Below are 25,401 nucleotides of genomic sequence, written 5' to 3'. Positions count from 1 at the left end.
GCACATGCAGCCATTGCTTGTGGCCACTCGGCCTACCCCACCTGGTGGCAACAGTGCCCTGCTGTCCCTCTGGGTAGTCCCCCTTTCCTGCAAACTCCCACAGAGCAGCAGAGGACAGGAAGGAGCCAGGACCACTACTCCCCCTGCCCTGAACCTCCAGAAGGAGTGTCATGACTTGAATCTGAAATGTTCCTCTACAGGCTCATGCTTCAAACACGTGTTCCTCAGCTGGTGGCACTTTTGAGGAGACTGTGGGACCTTGAGGAGGTGGAGTCTGAAATGGGGAAAGTAGGTCACTGGGCCAGGCCTTTGCAGATTACACCACTCTGGTTCCTGCCTATTTCCTCCTCTTTGTCTGTGCTGATGTGAATAGTCCCCTCCACACCCTCCAACTACCATGAACTGAACTCCACCTTGAATGCCCAGGACACTGGCCATCTGTAAAGCCCCTCAGGATGGGCCCTAACCCTGCTTGGGTCCATGTGGAACTGTCAAGGAGTGCTCGGGGGGCAGAGACCAGCAGAGTTCCGGTGTGACCCTACAAAGCGCAGGATAATGCCATGAATCAAAATCAATCTTTCTGAGCCAACAAGAACCTTTAGAGGGTAAAGGCACTTGACTGAGCACCTGGGGTTTACATGGCCATGAGTTACTTTACATACCACTGTCCAAGGGGAGGTCCACTGACAGCCCCATTGCACAAAGCTGCCTAAGCTTGCACTATTAGCAGGCAGCAAGCTCTGGGTTTAAATATATGCATGTGTAGAGTCCTCTCTCTGCTTCTTCTGTGTGGGTAGGTCAGCATCTTTCCCCCTTCTCCCCCAGTATCAAAGCCTGGTTCTAATACATCCAAGCCAGTGAAGAGCCATGGGCTCTTTTGAGGGTAGGCTCATGGGTGCCCTCCAAATGTCTCCATCTCCCTGGGTCAACCAACTGATCCTTGATATCCACCTCCTACTCAGCTAGAGCACAAAGGATGGGATGTGGGAAACAATTCCCCATTCAGCTGACAGCCAGCCCCAGGAGCATTCCACAGAAATACCAAAATCTACTACCACCGCATTTCATGGTCAGGAACACAGAGAGGGAATGGCACTTACCTAAGACACACAGCAAATCAAGTTCATTCCCTAAGTACAAAGCCATGCCTGGTACACACCCAGCATTCTCCTGGCCCCTTGTGGCAAGAACCTGACAGCACCGGGGCAGACCGTCCTGCAGGTGGGAAGCAGCCCAGCTGTCACGTGAGGAAGCCACCAGCGACCAGTGATCACGATCACACAGAAGTAGAGAAACGGGTGTGGTAAGGATCCAGTGAGGAGGAACTCTGTCTCCCGGGCTTTGGAGAACGCTGCTCTTGCTGAACCACGGAGGATGATTAAAGAAAAGCCAGGGTGAGGGAATCAGAGGTGTCTCAAGAATACACGAGCATGTGCAAAGCCCCAGAGGTGGGACCAGGATGGCTGGGGCAGAGCTGCGTGGGAGGGGCAAGACAGCAGCAGGCACTCGCCGCTCCATCTCTTCGCCCAAAAGTCACAGGAGTCACCGAAGAGATCAAGTGACAGGAAGGAGGGATGCCTTTCTGTACTGTAAATGTGGCCTGGCTGGAAGGCAGACAGGCAGAGGAGCCCTCCAAGGCCATATGCTGGTGGCCGTCTGTTGGCTGCTCAACCAGGAACAGTACCAGGTCTGAGCCTAGACAGGCCTCTGAGACGGACAGAGGGGTGCCTCGGACAGGCTGGGCTCATGTGTGTGAGCAACACGGAGGGAGGAGGTCTGCAGATCACTGAGCGCACCCACCTCCAAGCCTGACATGCACGTGTGCCTTGCTTCCTCCCACCAGGCTGTGGTGCCCTCCTGGGTATGCTGTGACTGGCTGTCTCCAGGTCATGTGGCCACCGGAGGCACAGCCCGGGCCTCTTGCAGGGGACGGCTGCATATGGCCAGCGGACGCTGTGAGGCTGCCTCTGCATTTCCAGGGCATGGTCCAAGTCACCACCAAAGCCTTGATGGGGACCTTTAATCCAACTTCTGGGCAGAACAGTCAACGGGCCCCTCCTGCCGCCTTGCCTTGCACAGTCCTCCCACTGAAGGTCACCCCGGGGAGAACTGCCAAGAGAGCCTGGCCCAGAGAGCTGGGTGGAACACAGCCAGGAGGCTCTGCTTGAGCCAAGTGTGGAAATCTCTAGAACCATCCCAGCAATGTGCAGAACCTTCCCACAAATCCTCCCAGCAACCCATTTCCCAGATGAGAACATAGACGCTAACAGATGTGGTCACAATAGAAGCAGAGTCCTTCCTTCATACCTGTGATGTACATTATGAGTAACTGGAGTTGTCAGCTTTTTTGGGGGGGGAGAGGGGGTCCTCAGCTCTCTACACCAGAGTTCCGTGCTCACTCAGTTTACAGATAAGAAAAGAGCTAGAGATGAGAGAGCATTCACCCGAGTCACACAGCCAGGGAGTGAGTGGTGGCGTGGCTCCAGCCTCGGGCCTGGCTGTGGAAGCTGTGCTTTTCACTGTCCCCCATGCAAGGCCCACTCAGATCCTCGCCGTCCACAAAACGTCAATGTCACGGACAGCCTATTTGTTTAGGAATGGCATGTATGGCCAAGCTTAGAGCTTGAGAGACGAAGATTTTAAAGACTAAAGAATCGGCCTCCACGGCTCTGGGGACAGTAGCTAGCCTCTTAGAGTAGTCGAGAGCAGAGAGCAATGCTGACCAATAGAACACAAGGGATGGAAGTTCAAATTCCTAAAAACTACAGTTTTTTTTATAATTGAACACTGAACTCACTTGTACTGCTTGATCACAAATGCCAGTGTGATGCATGGCATCGCCACACATGTTTTATACATTTCAAAAGCGTTACTATATATAAAAAAATGATCTTTAAAAAATGTCACTGCAAGAGAGGGGCTAGAGAGAAGGCTCAGTAGTTAAGGACACACACAACCCTTGCAGAGGACCTGAGTTCAGTTCCCAGCACCCTCCGAAGCCACCGGTCTCCAGGAACATCCACCTTCATGCGAACACACACACAATTAGAAACATTCAAAATAAATCTTTGTAAAATGGTTCCTGGGAACCCTCATCTTTCCTTTCCCCAACAAAAGCTTTGGGACACCCTGTGCCTCTGCACCCCATGCCAGCCGCTCTTCCGTGCCTGTCAGCTCATAGGAGACAGGGGAGGCAAGCGTGCTGGGCAGGGCCAGCAGGCTCCAGCCACTCTGCTGAAGCTAGGCTGTGTCTTCCCCAGAACTCTCCACAGTCCAGCTCTAAGGAACCTTTGCCCCCCAAGAACCCTGGACAGAGTCTCCACCAACCCCAATCGGCACGTTCTGCTCTAGCCCTTAGCACCCGCTGTGGGAGAGACAGGAGGAGCATCTCGGGGAGACGCACAGAATGCAGGGCACCTCTGCTACGCAGTGTCAGTCTGCAGGGGAGAGATAAACTGCAACGCAGCCAGAGGTCAACCCCGGAAGATGCAGGGGAAGCTGCTTCCGTGAGAGCATGTACACACTGGTTTTTATCGTCATTCCCTAAACACAGTGCAACAGCTGCTTCAGGCATTTCCTTTGTCTTGGGTATAACAAATCATCAGGGTTGGTTAAAGAATAGGAGGGTGTGCCTAAGTTACATGCACATCTTGTCATTTTGTATAAGGGACTTGAGGAGACGCCCAGGGACCAACACCACAGGAAGTTTATTTACTAAAAGCTACTGATCCCCAGGCCCTAAAGTTTCCCGCTCCCCTTTTCTTTTTTATCCTCACTATTAGGAGATGAGTTCTGACGACTATTCATTTTCCTGATTGGGAAACCAAGGGCTGGGAGGGCATGCATCTCACCCGTACCCCTCCGACTCGGACAACCCAGGAACACATCAGCAAAGCACTGTGAAAGCTCCCTGGACGGGGGAGGGCAGCTGAGGGAAAGCTTCCAGAAAGGGGAGGAACATGGCACACCAGTGGCCTGGAAGGAGGAGGAAGCAGGTCCCCAGGATAAGGCAGGGCACACATGTTCTGTTCAGGAAACACGGACCAGGCGTGTCTGATATAAGTACAGGGTCCTCGGAGCTAGGCAGAGGTAGGAGTTCTGGAGCTGAGACAGACGCCTATACACAGGCACTGTGGGAGAAGGGTCCAAATTCAACCACCCAGCCCCGAACAGCACCCACTGCCCACTCCTAGGCCCTAATGCCAGCTGAATCCAACTTCCCAAAATATTTACCAGAAGGCTCTGGGCACAGACTCCATTCTGTAAACTTGGATGTGATTCCAGAGCTGAAGACACAGATCGCCCGGAAAAGCAGATAAACTCTCCCTCGCATTCTAACTAACGAGAAGGAGGTGGGGAGGAGAAGGAAATAAATCAAGCCTCCCCACCGCCCAACTTAAAAGGCATTATGGTCCAGCGCAAGGAGGGAGCAAAGATGCCATGTCCTTATCAGGCACAAGGCCGCTCCAGACACAAACAAACTTTTGGCAGGCACCCTCCTTCCGCATCAGAAGGGAAGCAAGCAGTCCTCGTACATAGGCTCAGCGCCGTCCTGAGTACAGAGCAGGCTGACCTTCCCCCAAATTTCTGAAAGAGAAGGGCTCCTTCTGGGAACCAGGGCAACAACTGTAGCTTGAGCAACAAAATGAGACCTGTGAACTCCAGGTGTGGCTAGCCCAGAGTTCAAATCTCCCACTGCTTGGGCCCCAGCAATGCAAAGAGGCGAGGTCAGCTGACTCAGTAGCGTGGGTAGACGATGTCAGCCCCTGCCTCCCAACCACTGCCCTCAGCATCATGGGTGGAATAAAGGAGAAAGCAACCCACAAGGATGGCCACACTCAGCCCTGAGGACGCACCACAAGGCAGGCACAGCTGGTGTCTCCAGATGACAGATAAGCCAGAGTCCATGGCAGCACCAGATCCGGCCAGGCCTCCAGATCTCATCTGGGACTCCCTGCTGGTGTACCCGCCCCCAGTTTCTAACTCCATCTTCCAGTTCTGCCCATCTCTATCCCAGCCCAACACCCTTACGTTGCACAACCCTAGATGCCCCAGAAGGAAAAGAGAACGCGGGTGCATGTTCACCTTCTCCCCCCGCCACAGCCCATGCCATCTCCTGGCACCCACTCCCACTCTAGAAATGCAGCCTAGCCTCCTCAGTGGCCCATCCAAGAGGCAAGCTTTCCAACATAATATTTTCCTCCCACAGAACGTGAGAATAAAGGGCTCTTTGCTCGTCTCCTGAAATCACTGGCTCTCACCATAAAGCAATCCTCTGCCCAGTACAAATATTTCTGTAAAACTTGGTAACTCTATCTGCGGCTCCTTTTCTGAAAGTCAGAAACCTTGGAGAGTGAAATACAGCCAAGGCAGACATTATGACAAGCTCATGAAGTCATGTCTACCCCAGGCAGTCCTCCTGGGCACAGTGATTAATTTGCTGTTAACCACAGGGACTTTGTGTCTTAATACACTCAAAGCAAAACACCAGTTCACATTTCTGCCGGAACAATACCCACCACCCCAGAACAGGGACAAGCCAAGTGGGCAGCAGAGCCATGCCTGGGCTCAGGGGCCTGCAAGGATTCTGGAGAGCAGAGAAGCCCTGAGGCGGCCACCATACACAGGCGAGTCGACCTCTGTGGCCTGGCCTTCGTCACGGAGGCAGTGGACTTTATAAAATAAGTTAGGGGTTCTTAAGTCAGTATAAAAGCGCTTAACCTAACTCACTCCAAGACACAAGGGAAGGCATGGAGCACAATGTGGAAGATTCACTCTAGAGAAACAGACCCCAGAGCCATCTCAGCCTCTGCACCCACTACACAGTAATCAAGACCCTTCCTTGCAAGTGCTGTGTTAGACCCAAACAGATAGAGACGAGCTTACTGGAAATTTTCCAGTACATGTGGACATAGATATTACCTAACTGAATCCTAGAGACAAAAAGGAGGCTGCTCCCACTCCCCAGAAGAAACAGCGTAAACCCCAATCCAAAGCTGCATGCACTCAAAGCTCTATATCATCTTTAACGGGCAGATCCACATAGAGGGGGGCAAGGTTTAAATGACATAATGGTGTGTGTGTAGTGTGTGTGTGTGTGTGTGTGTGTGTGTGTGTGTGTGTGTGTGTGTGTGTGTGTGTGTGGTGTGTGTGTGAGTGTGTGGTGTGTGTGTGTGTGTGTGTGTGGTGTGTGAGTGTGTGTGTGTGTGTGTGGTGTGTGTGTGTGTGTGTGTGTGTGTAGAAGGTAATGAGAGGAATGATCAAAACATTATTTTATTATTATTATTTTATTTTTATTCACTTGTTTAGACAGGGTCTCACTATGTAGCCTTGGCTGGCCTAGAACTTGCTATGTAGACCAGACTGGCCTCCAAATCACAGATCCACCTACCTTGGCCTCCCAAGTGCTGGGATTAAAGGCATGTGCTACCATGCCTGGCTCAAAAATTTTGAAATGCACGTATGAAAATGTCACGGTTAAAATCACTTGTTGCTTGGGTGTGTTGTTTGCAGTGCTGGGAATCGAATCCAAGACTAGCACACACTGGGCAAGCCCTCTACCACGAAGATACATCCTTGACCTTTCATATTCAATGCAAATCAAGGCAGAGTCTTTGACCTGAGAACTTTGGCTACACTGGTACTACAGTCAAGATGAAGAGCACACATCCAAGAAGGATACATGGACTTTGGAGGGTTGCTATCAGTACTCAGGGCAGGAGGAATTCCCTGGTATTCCCATGGAGAAGCAGAGAGCTGGGAGGAAGGAGGCTCCTGTGGCTGTGTAGAGGAAATGGCAAACCACCCAGGCTTTTCTTTTTTTTTTTTCTTTTTTTTTTTTTCTTTTTTTTTGTTTTTCGAGACAGGGTTTCTCTGTGTAGCTTTGCGCCTTTCCTGGAACTCACTTGGTAGCCCAAGCTGGCCTCGAACTCACAGAGATCCACCTGGCTCTGCCTCCCGAGTGCTGGGATTAAAGGTGTGTGCCACCACTGCCCGGCCCACCCAGGCTTTTCTGAAACCCAATGGCCAGCCAAATTTCTCCTCAAAGCTCAGCTACTTTACCTGATAACCCCGTCCCCAGCTGCTAATCATCTCTTTGTTTGGTGAGTCCTCTGCCCAAGGAACTACGCATACACAGTCTTGGCTCTACCCACTCACCAGGATGTGTAGCCTTCCCATGGGTGATTTCTCTTATGGGTACACCCAAGGTGCTCAGCTGAGACAGAGGCTTAGCATGACTCAACTCTGCAGAAAAGTAGATGGCCCAGGTCAAAACAGTGGTAGCCTAGCCTGGAATTTCCTGGAACTTTCAGCTGAAGACAGAAGCTTGAACTGCTGAGAAGGAAATCCACACTGACCAGAGAGAGACTGCCTACTAATGAAACCAACCCACAGTAGGCAGAGATAAATGCTGCCATCCTGCCCTGGGACAGGTAATCTGAACTCCAGATGAGCGACTTTCTGTGAGTTTGGCCTTCTTTCTTCTCATTTTTTATTTGTATTTTATTTAGTCACAGACATGATTTAGGAGAAAGGTGAGGCCCTGCTCACAGGGCAATGGAGAAGCAAGCCAAAGCCCTCTGTGAAGACCCAGGACAGAAACTGGTACTGAAAGGCACAGAGCCTGAATCCTAGCCTCCTGCACATCTGTGACCCTTTCTCCAAGCTACTGGGACCCTCTGAGCCTCAGATAGCAGCATCCCACACCTGCCAAGCGGTGCCCAGCCCACAGAGAATGCCCCAAGGAATCTGAAGTAGGAGCTCAGTTTCTCCATGCAAATAATCCTGGCCCATTAACAGACCACGGAGAGCAAGGCTTTGGGAACCGGAAAGCCTCTGCTTAACCTTCAGTAAGTGCCGCCCAGTTGGGGGCTGCTTCTCCAGCCCAGACAGGGCTTTGTCTTCTAGTACCTACAGCGGAGTGTGTCAGGTGCCCACCCAGTCCATACCTGGAAGAAGCCTCCCCTCAGAGCTGCACAAGAAGTAGCTGCAGGAGCTCCGGAGTCAGGCATTGTGATGCAGGGCACAGTGCTTCCTGCTACTCTTCTAGAAGGAAGCCCAGGATCACGGAAAACCACGACTACGGCTGACAGTGGCCAATGAGGCTGGCTTCTCCTGCTACCACACATCCATGCCCCTGTCTCTGATGGTCCACAGGGAAGAGTGAACTGGGGCTCCCTTTCAAAAGTGTAGAGAACTTTCTTTCCACTACCTCCCACAACAAATATATCTTACAGAGAGAGAGAGAGAGACAGAGAGAGAGACAGAGACAGAGACAGAGACACAGAGACACAGACAGAGACAGATGCAAGGTCAAGTTTAGTCAGACACACCACAGCCCAGGTCTTGCCCCTCAGATCAGAGCTGAGCAATGTAGGCAGCTGCCATTAGCTTCTGGGGGCTTTTTAAATTTGCATATTAATTCCCTCAAATCAATCCTGTCTTACTACAACTCAGTCGCTGGACCGCGCTCCCACACAGCACACATAACCTAGAGCACTCTAATCACAAGGAAAACCATCAGACTCAATGACACTGCCTACTTACCCTTTGAATATCCCTTCATCTTCGTGTTTCTCCCTCCGTCCCCCACCCCCAGCTCAGAGACGTAGCTGCCCTTTAAAGAGTTGCCAAGTATCAAAACAGTCAGAGGAAAGCTAAGTCCTCAAGGAAGTTCAGACAGCCACTGCCACAGGAGCAGAAAGAGGGAGACAGACCCATCACCCGAAAGCTTGATACCAGTCAGAGTCCCACAGGACCACCCACTGGTCCCTCACCTGCCACTCTCCTCAGCTGGTCTTGGCCAGGCCAGCTCTGAACTTGTGATCCTCCTGCCTCAGCCTACCATGTGCACCCTGGGTGCCACACCACTGGACTCTGCTTTAATCATCCCAGGAGAGTCATCCCAACCCTCAGCCCCTTCTGGCACCCCCCAGAGCCTTTCAGAGAAGCTTCCCCAGGTGCCAATTCCTCACCTCTCTGTCCCTTCTTCCAAAAAGTATGAGCCCTACAAACTCATTCCCCTCAAAAGTCAAATACAGAAGTGAACAGTGTGAAAGTAAAATTCTCTACCCCTCAGTGTGACGGTGGAGCCTTCCAGATCTTTCTCTACATATCTAAATACAGTCAGAAACAGGCCTGGCCAGACATTTGTGCATAGCTGTCCCCCAATATGGAGACTGGCTTTAGGACTCCCCTGCATGGACACAGAAACCTGGCAATGTCCACACCCTTCTTCACAAGGGTTCTCACTCTGCTTCCACCTGGGACAGAACAGTGAAATGGCCACACCACATGGACTAACTGGTGATTAACATGCGAGGTGTCACCAGTCTCTCTCATCCCACGCACATCTCTGAACATGTGTCCTGTTCAGGCACATCCTCAGTTCTGTTGTGACCCTCTGGGGTACTGCCTTTGATGTCTCTTCACATCAGCACCTGTGAAATTCAACTGTGACAACTCTAACAATCCCACCACACCTACACCTCATGGACACGGCCCCCCACACACTACACCTCACAGACACTGCCTCCCCCACACTACACCTCATGGACACTGCCCCCCCCACTACACCTCATGGACACTGCCCCCCACACACTACACCTCATGGACACTGCCCCCCCCACTACACCTCATGGACACGGCCCCCCACACACTACACCTCACAGACACTGCCTCCCCCACACTACACCTCATGGACACTGCCCCCCACACTACACCTCATGGATACTGCCCCCCACACTACACCTCATGGACACTGCCCCCCCCCACTACACCTCATGGACACTGTCCCCCTCCCCGACACATACTTCTCTAAAAAGTTGTGCCCATCGATAGCTTTCCTTCTAAACACACTCTATGGCAGGCTGCAATACTCCCTAATCGAGAGCTCAGTTCCAGTATTTAGGTCCCCACGGTCCTTTCCCTAAACTCTGGGCTAGAGCTGTGACCTGTTGTACCCAACAGGATGTGGGACCATCAGCTCTAGGCCTGAGCTTAAGAGGACCGGCAGGACACTCTCGGGGAAGTCAAATTAATTGCCAGTGAATACCGTGGCTGCTAAGTAACAGGAGGCTGGCTTCCCCTGGGCAGACCAGGGCTGCTCAGCCCTGTCATTAGGCTCGGAAGGGTGACCCCTAAGTGCAAGGCCATAGGCTTCTTCGTTCTCTTCATCTCCAATGAAAATAGAATGGGGTCGACAAGAAAGCTCTCACCCAATGCCTGGGAGCTTGGACAAAAAAAAAAAAAAAGGGGCCCACCAAGGCTCTGAAGCCAAGAAAGAAACTAGAGGCACAGAGGGGTCAGGAAACCTGCCAAGGCTACACAGCTTATAAGAGCTGAGCTGGGGCTTGAACCCAGGTACTCTGCACAGAATCTAGAGCAATGACCAAACACCCGTGTTTTTCTAACACTGGGATCATGATCTACAGTAAGGGCTTCTGTGTATACAAGCATGGGCATAAACATGCATATCTAAACTAATACAAAAGTAACACAAACCAGCAGTCTTACTGTAAACGATATTTTGTTTTCTTTTTACAATTTTCTCTTTCATTTTTCTGGCCCCCAGTTGATCTCAGGAGTGGAGTTGTGGCATCATTTTGAACCCCCTGGCACGTCTCTAAGACGACTCTACAGTTCAGCAGCCTGATTCTCAGTCTTGCTCCAGGGAGGTCCTACAGTCAGTGGCTCTCCACCTTCCTGACGCTATGGCCCTTGAACACAGTTCCTCGTGTGGTGACCACCAACCATAAAGTTGCTTCGTTGTTACTTCATAACTGTAATTTTGCTACTGTTATGAATCATAATGTAAATATCTGATATGCGGGATGTCTGATATATGACCCCCAAAGGGGTCGTGACCCACAGGTCGAGAATAGCCGTACCAAATGAAGAGGGACTAGAACTGTTCAAATACGAGATGCTGTCCCCAACGGCTCAAGAACTAAAGTCTCGGCCCCTAGGTAGTGGCACTATCTTGGGAAGGCACTGAAATCTTAAGGGAGAAGGGTCCAGCTGGAAGCAGGTCCTGAAGGGGAAAGTCTTGGGGGAGATCTTGTCTCTGACTCCTGCCTCTGCTTCCTGTCCCACATGAGCTACTCTGCCCCTCAGCCCCCAGCCCTGAGACCCTCCTCCCTTGTCGTCTTCCTCTAGCATTTTGTCACCGCGACAAGAAAAGTGACTAATACGGGGGAACCAGCACTGCCCACTCATCAGGATGCTGAGAAGACCGAGCAGTGCCGACAAGGATGCCATGGCCCAAGGCCTGGCATCCTCAGTGCTCTGGAGGCTGAGGCTTTCCTGCAAGCACCCCCTCTTGGTGAGCACCCAGGCTTTCCAGTGAGGCTGTGCACGCTGGCAGCAGCCACGAGACATCAGAAGAGGCATGTGCTCAGGACTACCGCAGACACAGCCTACCACAGGCAGAGGGCCGGAAGAGGACCCCAGCACCCACAGACATGGCAACTGTGCTCCCGGTAACCCAAGTTTCCTTAAGTCCTCTTTCACACTTGCGATCTGTCTAAACCACAGGGAGGAAGAGGGCAAAACAACAAAAATCTGAGGTCAAAACCAGCCCTGTAACAAGACACCCTGTGGAGGCCAGGTGGGGCACAGGTGTGAGGCACAGGTGTGGATCCCTAACCAACACCTCAGACCCACTAGAAGACGGGCCTCTGAGAGAGGCACCCTGCCCAACCTTCTGAAGTAGGCAAAGGAGAGGCCCTCTGGATGGCTGTGGGGTTGCCTCTCTTCCACAGCCGAAGGGCAGACTAACTCTTCGCCGTGCCTGAGTCAAGAGTAGATGCTCAGACAGCCACAGAAAGAGGAGTCAGGAGGGCTGTAGTGAGATTCTTCCCCCTGATCCTCCACAGGGCCAGGAAGAGCAGCAGCTGGAGTCAGGAAGGTCTGCAGCAGACACCTGATCTTCCCACAGGATGTGGCACCCATCACCACCACCCACTCCAGCAGGCATGGCCCACCCTCTGCTGGTTCACACTCCTGACCTGACGTCTGGGAGACCAGACTCAGACTCCAGGAGGAGGCTAAGCTTTGTGCTTCTGCATCTCCCGCCTGTGCCTGGAAGGTTGGCGCCAAGCCCTCGTTGCCTGGCCATCTCCTGCTCGTTCCTTGGGGCTCAGTAGCTTCGGCATCACTCCCTAACCTGAAGCATTAGCCCCTCACTTCCCTTCACACCCTGTCCTGCAGCACACTGGGATGCCCACGCTCTTGGCACGCATCTCTTTGATCATGAGCGGACACTCCAGAAAGCTTTGAGAGGAAGGGTATCTGTTCCATTTCCCCCACTTGCTGACATGAACTTATCTCACCCTCAGAGAACTCCAGGTGGTGGGAACAGTTCCCTTACACATGCCACAGATGTGAAGATGGAGGAGCTGAGATGAGCCATTGCTGGGCCCACCACCCATCAGGAAGTACACCTGGGACGTAGGCCTAAGATGTCAGACTCCACAAACCACAGTCCTACCTCTAGAGCAGCAGCACACATACACTGGCCCTCAGCAACAACAGCCAATCCACATCTCTCCTGCCCTCTCACTGCCCTGCCACAGAAACAAGCTGTGGCCTCCCAGCTCAGAGGGCTACCCAGCTCAGGGGGCTACCCAGCTCAGGGGGCTACCCAGCTCAGGGGGCTACCCAGCTCAGAGGGCTACCCAGCTCAGGGGGCTACCCAGCTCAGAGGGCTACCCAGCTCAGGGGGCTACCCAGCTCAGAGGGCTACACAGCTCAGAGGGCTACCCAGCTCAGGGGGCTACCCAGCTCAAGGGGCTACCCAGCTCAGGGGGCTACCCAGCTCAGGGGGCTACCCAGCTTAGAGGGCTACCCAGCTCAGAGGGCTACCTGATCTGTTCCGTTTGCAGCCAGACCCAGCTTTTCCGGTCAGGCCAGAAGTTTTCACTTAGAAGTAGGTGCCTGGTCCACACGATGAAAGTGTCTTCAGGGGGCGGATCTCACAAGGCGATGTGAGCAATGCATTCAGCTCCACACTCCATCCAGCCTGCACAGTGTCTGATCACTAACTCCCTGTATCCACAGGGCTGATTTGGAAGTGATTACAAGCATGGTGCACAGGCCAAATCCAGCTACCTGCTCATCCACAGGAATGTTCCCTAAAACTTTCTTTAGTTGACTTGTTTTTTTAGAAACAAGCTCTCATATGCCCAAGATGACCTCAAGCTTGTAATCCTCCTGTCTCAGCCTCCTGGGTGCTGGCATCACAGATGGGTGCCACCATGCCCACCATGTCTTAAATTCAGAAGGTTCTGCATAAAAATCCAGATATTAGATTCTCTAAACCACCAGATGACAACTTCAGAACCATGTTCCCCAGAGGCCAAGGGTTGGCTGGCCCTACGTGGCACTGCCCTCTTGAGGCGGGGTGTGTGACCAATCGCCGACACCTTCCACCCAGCCTGCTGCACCTACTATTATGACTTCTCAGGCTCTGTGGTCCCTGAGAACTCAGTATCAGCATTCCACAAAGCCCCCTCCATGTGCCTCCTCCTCCAACCGCACTTCCAGTCAGTCCTACCCTTGTCCATGGGTTATACCTTAAAGAGCCCTATATACAATGGGATTCTTCTTAACCATGCTAGGAGGCAAATAGTATCACCACCCCAGTTCCCAGGTGTCAAAACTGAGGCCCAAAGATGCTTACTCTTCTGCCATAGCATGTTCACACACTCCCTACCTTCTCTATGGCACCCTAGGGAAGCCAACCAACCCCTGGGCACTAGTTCCCTCTGAATTCAGCCAAGAGAAGGACCTGGAAGGCAGAGAGAAAGTGAAATAGTTCTTCCCACCCTTTGCCACCCCCACACTATGACGCTGACCTCAGCTAATCACCATGCCTACAACCTCTCCTGGCCAGCCATTACCTGTGCCTTAGCAGCAGCTGGTACCAGACCCCATCTGTTTCAACAGCCGGCAGGTCTCTCCCATCCTTGCTCGCCGCAACTCTGGGACCTCAGGAATCTTCTCATTTAAACTATCTACAGTGCATCTGTTTCCCACCACATTCACTGGTTGGCCCAGAGGCCTGGCTTAGAACCCAAAGTCTCAATGAAATAGCGTGCAGGCGGAATTAGAACCCAGACTGTGGGCCTCCCCAGCTCCTGCTCATCTCACAGTCTATTCTATTTCTCCCAGCCCCTTGCCTGCCTGCAGCCTCGTCAAGGGTCCTCTGGATGGCCTCCAGAGAACCAAGTGTTGTAGCTATTCCAGTGCAGACCTGTGGATCCTCACAGAGCTCATGGGATGTTCTGCCACCTGATTCCTCTTCACCTTCCAGAGTATTTTTACAGCAGAGAGTCACATTCTTCCCCTCCACAGAACAGATCACAGAGCCCATCCTCACATCCCCCCCCTCCACAGAACAGATCACAGAGCTCATCCTCACATCCCCCCCTCACAGAACAGATCACAGAGTCCACAGGACAGATCACAGAGCCCATCCTCACATCCACCAGATCACAGAGCAGGACAGATCACAGAGCCCCATCCTCACATTCTCCCCCTCCACAGAACAGGTCACAGAGCCATCCTCACATTCCCCCCCCCTCCACAGAACAGATCGCAGAGCTCACATCCCCCCCTCACAGAGCCCCATCCTCACATCCCCCCCCTCCACAGAACAGATCACAGAGCCCATCCTCACATTCCCCCCCCCTCCACAGGACAGATCACAGAGCCCATCCTCACATTCTCCCCCTCCACAGGACAGATCACAGAGCCCATCCTCACATTCCCCCCCCCTCCACAGAACAGATCACACAGCCCATCCTCACATTCTCCCCCCCTCCACAGAACAGATCACAGAGCCCATCCTCACATCCCCCCCCCTCCACAGAACAGGTCACAGACTCCTTTCAACACACTGACCTCACACAAGGTTACCTCATGTTTCCCCTCTGAACAAGGACCTTATCCCATAATGCAGTGAGACGGTAGCCAGGAGTGGGTATGATGGCTTGTGCTTTAAATCCCAGCACTCAGCAGGTAGATCTCTGTGAGTGTGAGGCCAAGCTAGTATACCCAGAAGGTGACCAGGCCAGCCATGACCTCCATCCACAGCTCCAGCAAACTGTTCAGTGCTCTGTGGCTTCCCACCTGACACTCAGCAAACACGCAACCACTGTGACATTCCCTCTCTGCTCCCGTCCCCAGCCCACCTCCGGTGCTTATCTCACACCCCAGTGGTTCCTGCTCTAGACTCAGGGCCTCCAGGGTGTCCCCCAACCTTCCTTTAATATCTTCACTGCTCAACAACTACCTTCCATATGTGAGCCAATCTAACTTAGAAACACCCATGCAAAGACCTAGTGTACAGCATCTGCAGAGAAAATGCATTTTCAAAAGCCCACAGTAAAGCATTTGGTATTACAGGGGACAAGTATAGAGCACTCCCATCTCCCTTATCCTCACTCATGAACACCAAAATTTACAATGCTCAAGTCCCTTACATAACAAGGGACCATACATGTATGGTACATGTATAGTATGTGCATGTATGGTACATGTGTGGTATACTTATATCAAGTCCACATTGCTTATAATTCCTAATTGGTGGTTTGAATGAGAATGGCCCCCATAGGCTCCTGGGGTTGAATGTTGGGTCCCCAGTTGGCGGAGCTATTTGGGAAGGATTAGGAGGTGTGGCCTTGTTGGAGGAGGTGTTCTGAGTTAGTTCTCTCTGCCTCCTACTTGTGGATCAAGGTGTGAGCTCTCAGCTGATAATGCTGCCATGCCCTTGCTCCACCATCATGGACTCTAGCCCTCTGAAACCTCAGCCCAAATTACAAGTTGCCTTGGTCATGGTATCTTATCACAGCCATAGAAACATGACCAACAGACCTAACATAATAAAATGCTATGTAGTCATCAGGGTGTCTTGTTCAGAGAAGGATGACAAGAAGCAAAGCCTGATCAGCTTGGAAGCATCGTTTTCAAATATTTTCAGTTTCCAGTTGGCTGAGTCCATGGATGCAGGGCCCACATATGGACAGTGGACTCGATAATGTGTCACAATAAATGGACTTACTTCAGAAGTACAAAGAAGTTGAACACTAGGGAATTTAGCAGTGTGGATTACTATACAAATAATACATGAGCCAGGGGTGGTGGCGCTCACTGTAATCTCAGCAATGGAGACACTGAGGCAGAAGGATGCTGATTTCCAGGTCAGTCTAGCCTACACAGGAAAATCCTGTCATGGAAGAACACCAGAAACCCAAATCACACACCACACCAGTAAATGATCCATCCCAACAATGCGCTCATAGCATTTGATAAAACTGAATGATTATTCCTAATTTAATAAATCTTAGAGAGACAGGAATGGAAGCAACTTACTCTAGCTAAACAAACAAAAGCACACATGACATCTTGCTGTTACCCAATAGAACTCAGGAAACACTCTCAGTTCTGAGGTAAGCTGGGCCTCAGTTTCCACAGCAGCCTAAGCAGAAGGAATTGCCAGGGTGTGGAATGAACAACCACCCATACGAGCTCTGGGCCTCAAGGCACTCTGTTGCTGAAGCACATGTCCAACTTATATTCTATTATTTGCATCTTAAAACATTTGTGTTCTACCAGGCTGTAAGCCTCCTGACAACGGCTTTTGGTCAGTGCACAGAGCGGATGCACATTCCACTACAGATACACCATTAGTGGGACGGAGGCACGCGACACATACGACATTAGAGTGACGTCATCTCACTCCTCAGCAGGAGAAGAGGGAAAGGCCCTTTTAGTTGATGGCATGCTACAGCAAAGCCCACCCTACCCTGAAGCCCTCTAACAGCCATCAGCCACACACAGGGTCACATGCCATCGCCAATGTGGCTCAGCAAGCCAGAACAGTGACGCCCAAACTAATTCCTCAGGGCTACTAAGCAAACATGGCCCTGGACAGGCCCCTCGGACAGAGTCACACTGGCTGGCCAGGGTTCCTGCGTGCCCTGCTGAAGCTAAGGATGACTTCAGCGGAGGAGCCTACAGCTTTCCTCCTGAGCCTTGTGGCTGGTGCCCACATGGATAAACATCCCTCTCAGCTTGCCCAGGCATCTATCAAAGAATTACTTATACCTCTGGAAGTGCGTGTTTAGAAAAGGCTCTCCACCCACCTGGGCTTGGCAGGGTGCGGCCTGGCCGGACTCTTGGGCTACCCTTTATAGATGGCTACCCTTCATGGAGTGGGCATGCCTTGCCTCTGCTCCAGCCTGAGAGCTTGCCCCTGTCCAGCAGAGAGGCTGAGGCCACAAGGAGGCAGGCAGCTTCCCAGGATAAATGGAGCAGGGTGACATCAAAGCCCAGCTTCCAGATCCAACAAGTGAAGCCTTCAACTCTCTCTGGCCTTTCGTCAAGGGTGTTCTGGGCTCCTGCCTCACCTCTTTCTAACAGGATAGATGTTTGGTTTGTGAGGAACTGGATTCTTTCCTTTCTCGTGAAGAGGAAGCGAGGGAAGAAGTAAGGGTAAGAAAACAAGAGGAGAATGTGAGAGACAAGAGCTGCAAGAGGAATGTGAGAGCCAGAGAGAGAGGGGAGCCTGGAGGCAGCTACAAGGAAGTGCCTGGATCCAATGCGCAGCCAAAAAGTTCCCAAAGTTTGTACAGCTAAGCAGAGTGTGAATTCACAGCCCTGGGCACCTGACTCCTTATGACTCCATCATGGGCTCCACCCCTGATTCCAGGGTCCCTTTGCATAGGCCTTTAGTTGAATCTGGAAAGCCTGGGCAAGGAAGCTCTTCCCACAGCTCAGCCTCACTGTACTTCATGGCACAGCGCACTTGCTCTGGGGTTGGCTCTCAGCAGCTTCTTTGCCCCAAGCCCTTGAACTGACCTTCTCTGCCTCACATCCCTTAGTTTCCCACCCACACAACTGAGTTTCTGACCCTTAAGCTGACTTCCACCTACAACCTGGTTCTAGGGGGCCACCAACCCATTTGACCGCTGGGTAATGTCCCATCCTAGATCAGTTCCAAAGAATATGTAGCAGGCTCATGCACCTGTCCCTGGACAGGTGTTCAAGCACACCAAGAGCTCTTTACCTGCAGGGCTTTCCAAGACTCAGTTCCAGGGACACTTCCAGTCCCCATCAGCCACCAAGCCATTCCCTTCACAACCACCTGGCCTTCCCACCACACTCTAACCCATCTTCCAGTGAAAACATCTCACAGAGCAGGCCATCCCTTCCCCTGTACATCCTGGTAGTCTTCCAGCCCTCCGCCTGTTCACTTGCTGACTTTTGCTTCCTTCATTAATCTGGAAGTTAGCCAAGGGCAAGGACCAGGCTTCTTTCCACTGTTTCCCAATGCATGATACGGTGGGAAATATTAACAATAAATTGTTAATAGGGATTAATCAACTAAGTGCCTGCCTATAAGAAAGGCTTGGTTCTACAATTCCACTAAGGACAGTGGCCTTGGAAGAGATGAATCCTGGCAGCAGGAAGAAAGGGTTTAAGAAGCTGGCAAGAGGGAAGGAGGCAGCAAGGGCCAAAAGGGTGACTGAAATTTCTCTCTTCATTCATACACAACGAGTGCCTACTCTGCACCTCAAGAAAACAGTTGCATTTTGTAGCTGGCTCTTTTGTTGTTGACAGTTCAACTTTGACCATTTTAAGCATCCAAGAAGACAGGTGGTCACTGATGGAGAGGTGAGCTTCCCAGTACACTCTCACCACCCCATCCCCTCTCCTCCTCCCACTAGGCAAGGAAGTAGCAGCCCCTGGTTCTACTCCTAGCCACAGGCAAACTACGCTGTCTGGATTGTGAATGGAGATGCGCACCCCTGGCTTGCAGGAAACAGACAGCACATATGGCCTGGCTCAAGGAAACCCAGTCTCCTTCTTAAAGAAGTTTTAAAGGGAAAAAAAGGTACTAGTTAAAGTGCCTCCAAGAAGTCACACAGATGTGTCACAGCAGCAGCCGCCGGTAACACCACTTGGCAAGACCAGGAGCAACCAGCAGTGATGTCTGGCATCTGGCACAGCTCAGGCTTTCCAGGACACTCCTTGCTGGCTCCCAGGCACAGGTAGTTCTCAGGACTGTGAAGCCGAGCCTGAGTGCCATCAGCCAAGGAGACCCTCCCTAGGCCACTCAAAGATGCCTGTGACTGAAGGCATGCACCATGCCTCTACCCTGAAACACCACCAGCCTCAAAGCAAATCATCTTCTAATTCTTAAACACCAAGTCAAACCCACCTCCCAATACATAGCTTTGAAACCACGTAAGGAAGTCTAACACTTTCCATATGGTGAAGACATGGGGCCTTTTAATTGTGCCAACTGGTATCATTCAAGGGTAATTCCCCTGGAATCCAGAATGTAGGCAGCAGCTGGATCAGCCCCCAATCTCATCACCCAGCCCCACCCGACCCCATGCAGCACGCCTGCACCCTCCTAATCTTCCCCAAATATCAAAATGTGCTAGGTGCCCCCTAATCAAATTACCAAAGTGCCTGGCAGCCGCCTTTGATCTACAAGGGGGCTTGCTTACCCCCAAGCCCCCAACCTATTTCTGCAAGCAGTTTTGCTATAAAAGAACAAAAGGATCACAGTGCATGGAGCAAAGGTTGTTTTGAATCTGGTTACACACACCCACACACGCTCACGGCGTGGCCATGGCAAGTCATCCCCCCTGGTGCCTGAGTCCACTCAGTTGCTCTGCCTACCTAGGGGCTTCACCGTTCAGCCACTGCTCACCTCGCACTGCCACTGGGCTGTCTCTGGCTGCCTGCTGCGTTGTTTCTACTTTCTCTTGGAAGTGAGTGTATTTCAGCCTCTAATTCTGCTCAGGACGTGTGTCTCGGGCATGTACTTGGCTCGGTCTACTGTCCTTCGCTCACAGTGCTCTGATGTCTCCTATCATTCATCACTTTTCTCCTCTGAGCTTATATTCCCTTGAACCTCATCAAGCATCCATGGAAAGGCAAAAGCCCAGACCTTCGCCTGGGTCCCGCCAGGTGAGCCTACAGTGGAAGGGTGTAGGGGGAAGAACACAAACATCGGGGTCCCTACATAAATATCACCCTCTCAGCCCAGGTTCTACTCTTTTTCAAGATTTATCTACCTCAGCTCTGACATGGATGAGTGTGGTGATAGTTTGTGTTCTGACAAATAAAGCTCTCCTGAAGACCAGAGGATGGAGACAGCCACTAGTTAGCCATAGAGGCCAGGCAGTGGTAGCACACACCTTTAATCCCAGCATTTGGGAGGAGGCAGGAAGATCAGGAGTTCAAGGCCACCCTGTGCTACAGGAGACTGATCCAGTCTAAAGGAGAAACAGAGCCAGGTGGTGGTGGTGCATGCCTTTAATCCCAGCACTAGGGAGTTGGAGACAGTAACATAAGGCAAGAGGAGACAGGAGCTCAGTCCTTTTTGGTCTGAGGAGTTGTGGAGGTAAGAGGTGACTTTGGCTGCTCCTTACTTCTCTGATCTTTCAGCATTTACCCCAATATCTGACTCTGGGTTTTTATTATTAAGACCAATCAGAATTTGAGCTACAGATGAGAACATTACTGTGCCCATTTTACAGATGTGCTTATCAAGATACATAAAGTTAAAGTGACTTACACGAGGCGACAAGCTACTGTGCAGAGCCTGACCTCATGCACTTCCGTATGTTGAGGGGTAGACTGAGTTGAGAGCCTGGGGGGGGGGGGCATGCTCATCCCGGGGCTATGCATGCAATTTGGATCCTGCCACAGACACAGGGCAGGTAGGGCTCCTCTTGCTTCTTCCTCCCTGGCAACTAGCTCCTGTGGACATGGTGGCAACTGTCTGGGAGCCCCTCTCTGGGAGCCAAGCAATGCTGGGCTTCACCCACACACACACACAGACTCTGGAAAGGGAGACAACGTAGTCTACACCAGCTGGCTGCAACTCCAGAGGGTTATGGGGAGATTAAAGTAATAGAAGCAATGTGCTTGGCACACACAGGCACTCAGGCGATGCTAGATTTCACAGCAATAATAATGTTGTCAATTGGATAAGCCAGTAATGTGTCCCCAGCCACTTTGGTGACAGGACAGGTAGAGAAGGGGACACAGAAGCCTTCACCAAGATAGGCCTGGTACTGGCTACAGGAAGCTGCCAGCCCTGGAAGCTAGCAGACTGCTAGAGTCCACACCCATCTACATCCTGATGATATCATGGAAGGACCTGCCAGCCACCCCTCCCATGCCAGTGGGACTCAGGGAAATGACAGGACTGAAATGTGCTCACCAGTGGCCTGTCCAGCACCCTCAGTGTCCCCACCATTTCAGCACTCGTTCTTACATTCCCAACTACGACCACTTGAACCCAGTATTTTTCCCTGTATTGACTTTGAACTCACCTACCTCTTTCAACTTTGATTCATCCTAAGTGATAACATCCGTGAAATCATGTGTTTGATGTCCCAGTTATTTTTCTCTGATTAAAAAAGATAGAGACCTATAAAGATTAAAGACATTCCCTCTAAAGACCACCTGAATTGCTCCACGGGCCACCACCAGTGCAGCCCCACACTTGGGCTCAGCCTGGTCCTCTCCTAGGGTTGATGCGAGGCCCCACTGCTGTGACCACCGCAGGTTGGAACCCAGGCATCCAGATCTGTTGGGATCCACTCTCAAGGAAGCAGAGCCCCCCTCCCCCCACTCAACGTCTTTGATGGCTGGTCCACCCCCTCAACTACCCAACACATGTCACGCTGATGGCTCTACGCCTCACATCTTCAAAAGGACTTTGAACAAATATTAATGACCCCTCCTTTTCAGAGAGGGGGGTGAGGCAGGAAGGCAAGCACCATCCATCCCATGCTGTCCTCAGCTGGGGGAAGAAACCAGGCAACGAAATTCCGTGACTTCAGCAAAGCCACAGGCTTAAGCAGGGGCCCCCTCCCCCTTCATTTCCCCCAATGGCAACTTTTACTGGCTTGCATTCCTCTTGCTGGGAACACTACTATTTAATTAAAAATGACAGACTTTTGTTTTCCTCTCCTCCTCCCCCCTCCCTCCCATCCTCCCAGCCTGGATGCCAAGGAGACCCACCAAAAACATGCGGGGAACATTTGTTATGGCTTTGAAGATAAAAGTCAATTGAAGCAAGCCCTTGCTGTATTTCAAGTTTCCCCTCTAGCATGGAGTAAAAGCTGCCTGGCAGTTTAGAGAGAGGAGAGAGAGAAAGAGGAGAGAGACAGAGCCTAAATAAATGTCATTCTGCAGGAATACTTTATGAAAATAAACAGGCTGAAAAAAAAACAACAAAACTTGATTAATGGAAATCCTCTCTGTTGGCCTGTATTGAGCTGCAAATGCATCTGTTCATATGTCTAAATTGGATTGTTTTCGTTGGTCCTTAAATAAATAAGTACATCAAAAACTAGGAATGGTGGGGGAAGGGGAAGTTTGTGGTTCTGTTAAAAGGCTCCAAATGCCCTGCCTCCGCCCCCTGGGCCCAGTTCTGACCCTTCTGCTAGGGTAGCGGCCCCAGTTCCAGCCAGCCAGCAAACTGGAGGGCCAGGGAAGAGACAGCCTGAGCCACATAGTAGAGAGGGGAGCTTATCCCAGAGAGAGAGTACATTTAACACACCACACACACACCCACACACACCACCTCCCTGCAATGGTACACACACACACACACACACACACACACACACACACATCTGAAGACTCCACCAGCCTCACCCAAAGAACAAGACCAAAGAACTAACCAGACCTGAGGCTCGGTCTGTTCCCCCTCTAAGTTTAAAAAAAAAAAAAAATTAAATGTCACATCAAAAAGTTGATTCATCCTTTGATCCTCAGCTTGCAAGAGTTCCACGCAGACCATCTGAAAGCCCTGTGCAGAGTTCTGGAGCTCACAGGACATCTGTGAACACCAGTCCCAGGCCAGACACAGGGGCTGGACTCACTCACTCCCCCATCCACTTGCTCCTGCAGAACCACTCTAGCCTTAAGAACCCCCTGGGTGAAGAAAGAGGGTGTACCCAGACCACTGTACAGACCCCCCCAACCCCCACCTCTAAGGGCCACACTAAGGGGACAGCCAGGTCTCAGTGCCTCCAAACCCTACACTTGGGTGGCAGATGGCACTGATGAATGCCACAGACACAGTTGGAGGTGGCCACAGATCCCGGGCCAGCATAGCTCTGCCCTCTACCCAGACACTCCTGCCTGCCTCTAGTCCTAACCCCTCCCTGTGGAAAAGCTGGCCACAAAAGCAAAGCAGAGGAGGCCACCCCGCCCCACACACACACACACAACAAAGCACAGCTTCCCTACCCACTGGACCTGTATCACCTCCTCCCTGGCACTTCCTCCCCAAGCAACCCTCTGTGCCCAGCTGGGCAGGAGATTGGTGCCAGCTTGATCGACAAGGGTCCTCCAAAGCATGGGGCACAAGTAAGGCTGGTGGGGCACACTGAGAAGGGATTTGGGGACCTAGACAATGTGCCAACAGGATGCTAAAGGCGGGGGGCGCAGACCCTCTCCAAAGCTGAAAGGGTGGAACAGAGTGGGGACCATACCCGGGTGCCTCGACCAACAGTGCCTGCCAATCTCAGCTGTCGGGGTCCTGAGACGCTGCCTGGACAGCGCTGCCTCCCGATCCACTCCTCGATGCCTTTCCTTGCCCAAGCAGCGCTCACAGCAAAGCTGTCACCTGAGGCGGGAAGAACACGAAGACCTTGAGTCTGGGTCCCCCCCTCCCAGCTGGCAAAAAGTTACCTGAGAATGAAGAGAGGGAGACAGAGCGGTACAGCGAGTAAAGGCTTGGCAAGAGGGTCAAGCGCCGCCGGACCGAGTAGAATCCGAAAGAGGGAGGTAGCCAAAAAGGGGGCTCGGCCGAGATCCTAAGTGCAAGGATTCAAAGGGTGAAAGCGAGTAGGCAGTATCCTGACTGAAGGAGTTAGGGAATCCGAGGAAGGAGCGCGGGAGTCAGGGACTGTGGAGGAAAAGAGCTGAGGGTCAGGAGAGGGGGTGCAGTGGGCGCAGAGGCCAAGTTCTCCTGAGAAGGGGCTGGTGGCCAGAAGGAAGGCACAGTATCTTGGGGGTCTGAAGGGAAGACGCCGCCAAAGTGGATAGGGTTAGGGTCAGCAGTGGGAGCACTAGGCTGCGGGGAACGGGTAGGAGGGACAGAGGGGCCCCAAAGAGCGCTTCCAGGGCGGGGCTGGGGGCTGGGGCAGCCCTGGTAATGAGATCCAGCGGCTGGGCCGGCCGCGCCGCCTCCTTCGCGCCCCCCCACCCCGGCCGGTGGCCCGCGCTCCTACCTTCCGGGCTCTCCCTGCGCTTGCACACGGCGGCTGCGGGAACATCGCGCGCGGCGGCGGCAGCGGCGGCGGCGGCGGGAGCCGGAAAGAAAGGAGAGGGAGAGTTAGCACCGGCGGGAGGACGCGGGGCCGCGGCGGGCGAGCGGGCGGGGACACTGACCCGGCTTCGAGTGAAGTTTCCCCATGCTGGGGCGCGGCGGCGGGGCGTCCTAAGCCATGCGTCCGGCCGCCGACCCCGCGCCAGCCTCGCTCGCCTCCTCCTCACAGTCCGCGCGCCGAGCGCAGCCCCAGGCGGCGCCGGGACGCGCTCCTGCCGCCGTCGCCGCGGCCGGACTGACGCCCGGGCGCGCCGAGCCCCCTGCCCGCCGCCGCGGCCCCGCGCCTCCCCAAGCGCCCATTGGCCGGCAGCGGCCCATCAAAGGCGAGGCGGACGCTGCGGGGCGGGTAGAGGCGGGGCCTGCGGGTAAGGGGCCTGCCGAGGGGCGGGCCCTTAGAGGGCGTGGTCTGTGGGCGGGGATAGGGGCGGGGCCTTGGTGGGGAGGGGCTTTGCGTGTGCTGGGCCCCAAGCCCCCCGCGCGGACCTAGGGGCGGGAATGGGGACCGGGCGGAGGCTCTGGCCGCCCGGCAGTGGAGCAGCGCTGCCCTCGCTGGTGGTACTGCGACTTCCCTCTTCTCTGCACTTCCTCGGAGCCGTCAGAGTGAGACTCGATTGGCTCGAGTTCACAGGTGGGGAAACTGAGGTTGCCACCGGTGACCTCAGCTGCCTGGTCGCACGCGTCCTCTGCTCTCCCGCGGTGTTGAACCTTCCCAGACTTCCCGTGCCCAGCCTTCTGCAGAAATTGGTCCCTTGTTTCCAGCCTCACGCCCTTTTCTTTGACTCCTCTAGGTTTTAAAGGGATTTTTTTGTTTTTGTTTTTTCATTTGAGAGTCCAGTAGAAATCACCAGGACACCTCGTAGGCCAGTGCGGGTTCAGCCCACTCCTGTTAACGACAAGTGTCCAGATGCCCCGAGCTGTCCCCAGTCGCTAGCAACTCTTCGCCCATGGGCTCCTGAGTGCCCAAACTGGGGTCGGGGCGAGCTGCCAAGCTGTGAGGCCAGGAGCGGTGAACCGCCGGGTCTTTGATC

At 52.9% G+C, this 25,401-nt stretch overlaps 1 protein-coding gene across 1 annotated transcript in view; it reads right to left on the bottom strand.

The window, feature by feature from the left end:
* The window catches only part of Nkd1 (NKD inhibitor of WNT signaling pathway 1), a 74,013-nt gene extending 49,408 nt beyond the window's left edge, over positions 1-24,605 (bottom strand). Inside the window, exons 1-3 of the mRNA XM_028891824.2 lie at positions 24,436-24,605; positions 24,276-24,308; positions 23,535-23,668 (exon numbers count right to left, since the gene is read on the bottom strand). Coding sequence (XP_028747657.1) covers positions 23,535-23,668; positions 24,276-24,308; positions 24,436-24,460 — 192 coding nt within the window. The 5' untranslated portion in view covers positions 24,461-24,605. The remainder of the gene's footprint in view (positions 1-23,534; positions 23,669-24,275; positions 24,309-24,435) is intronic.
* Positions 24,606-25,401: the final 796 nt, after the last annotated feature.

The sequence above is a fragment of the Peromyscus leucopus genome, chromosome 5, assembly GCF_004664715.2.
Source record: "Peromyscus leucopus breed LL Stock chromosome 5, UCI_PerLeu_2.1, whole genome shotgun sequence".
Classification (NCBI taxonomy): Eukaryota; Metazoa; Chordata; class Mammalia; order Rodentia; family Cricetidae; genus Peromyscus; species Peromyscus leucopus.
This window is presented reverse-complemented; position numbering and strand designations above follow the sequence as displayed.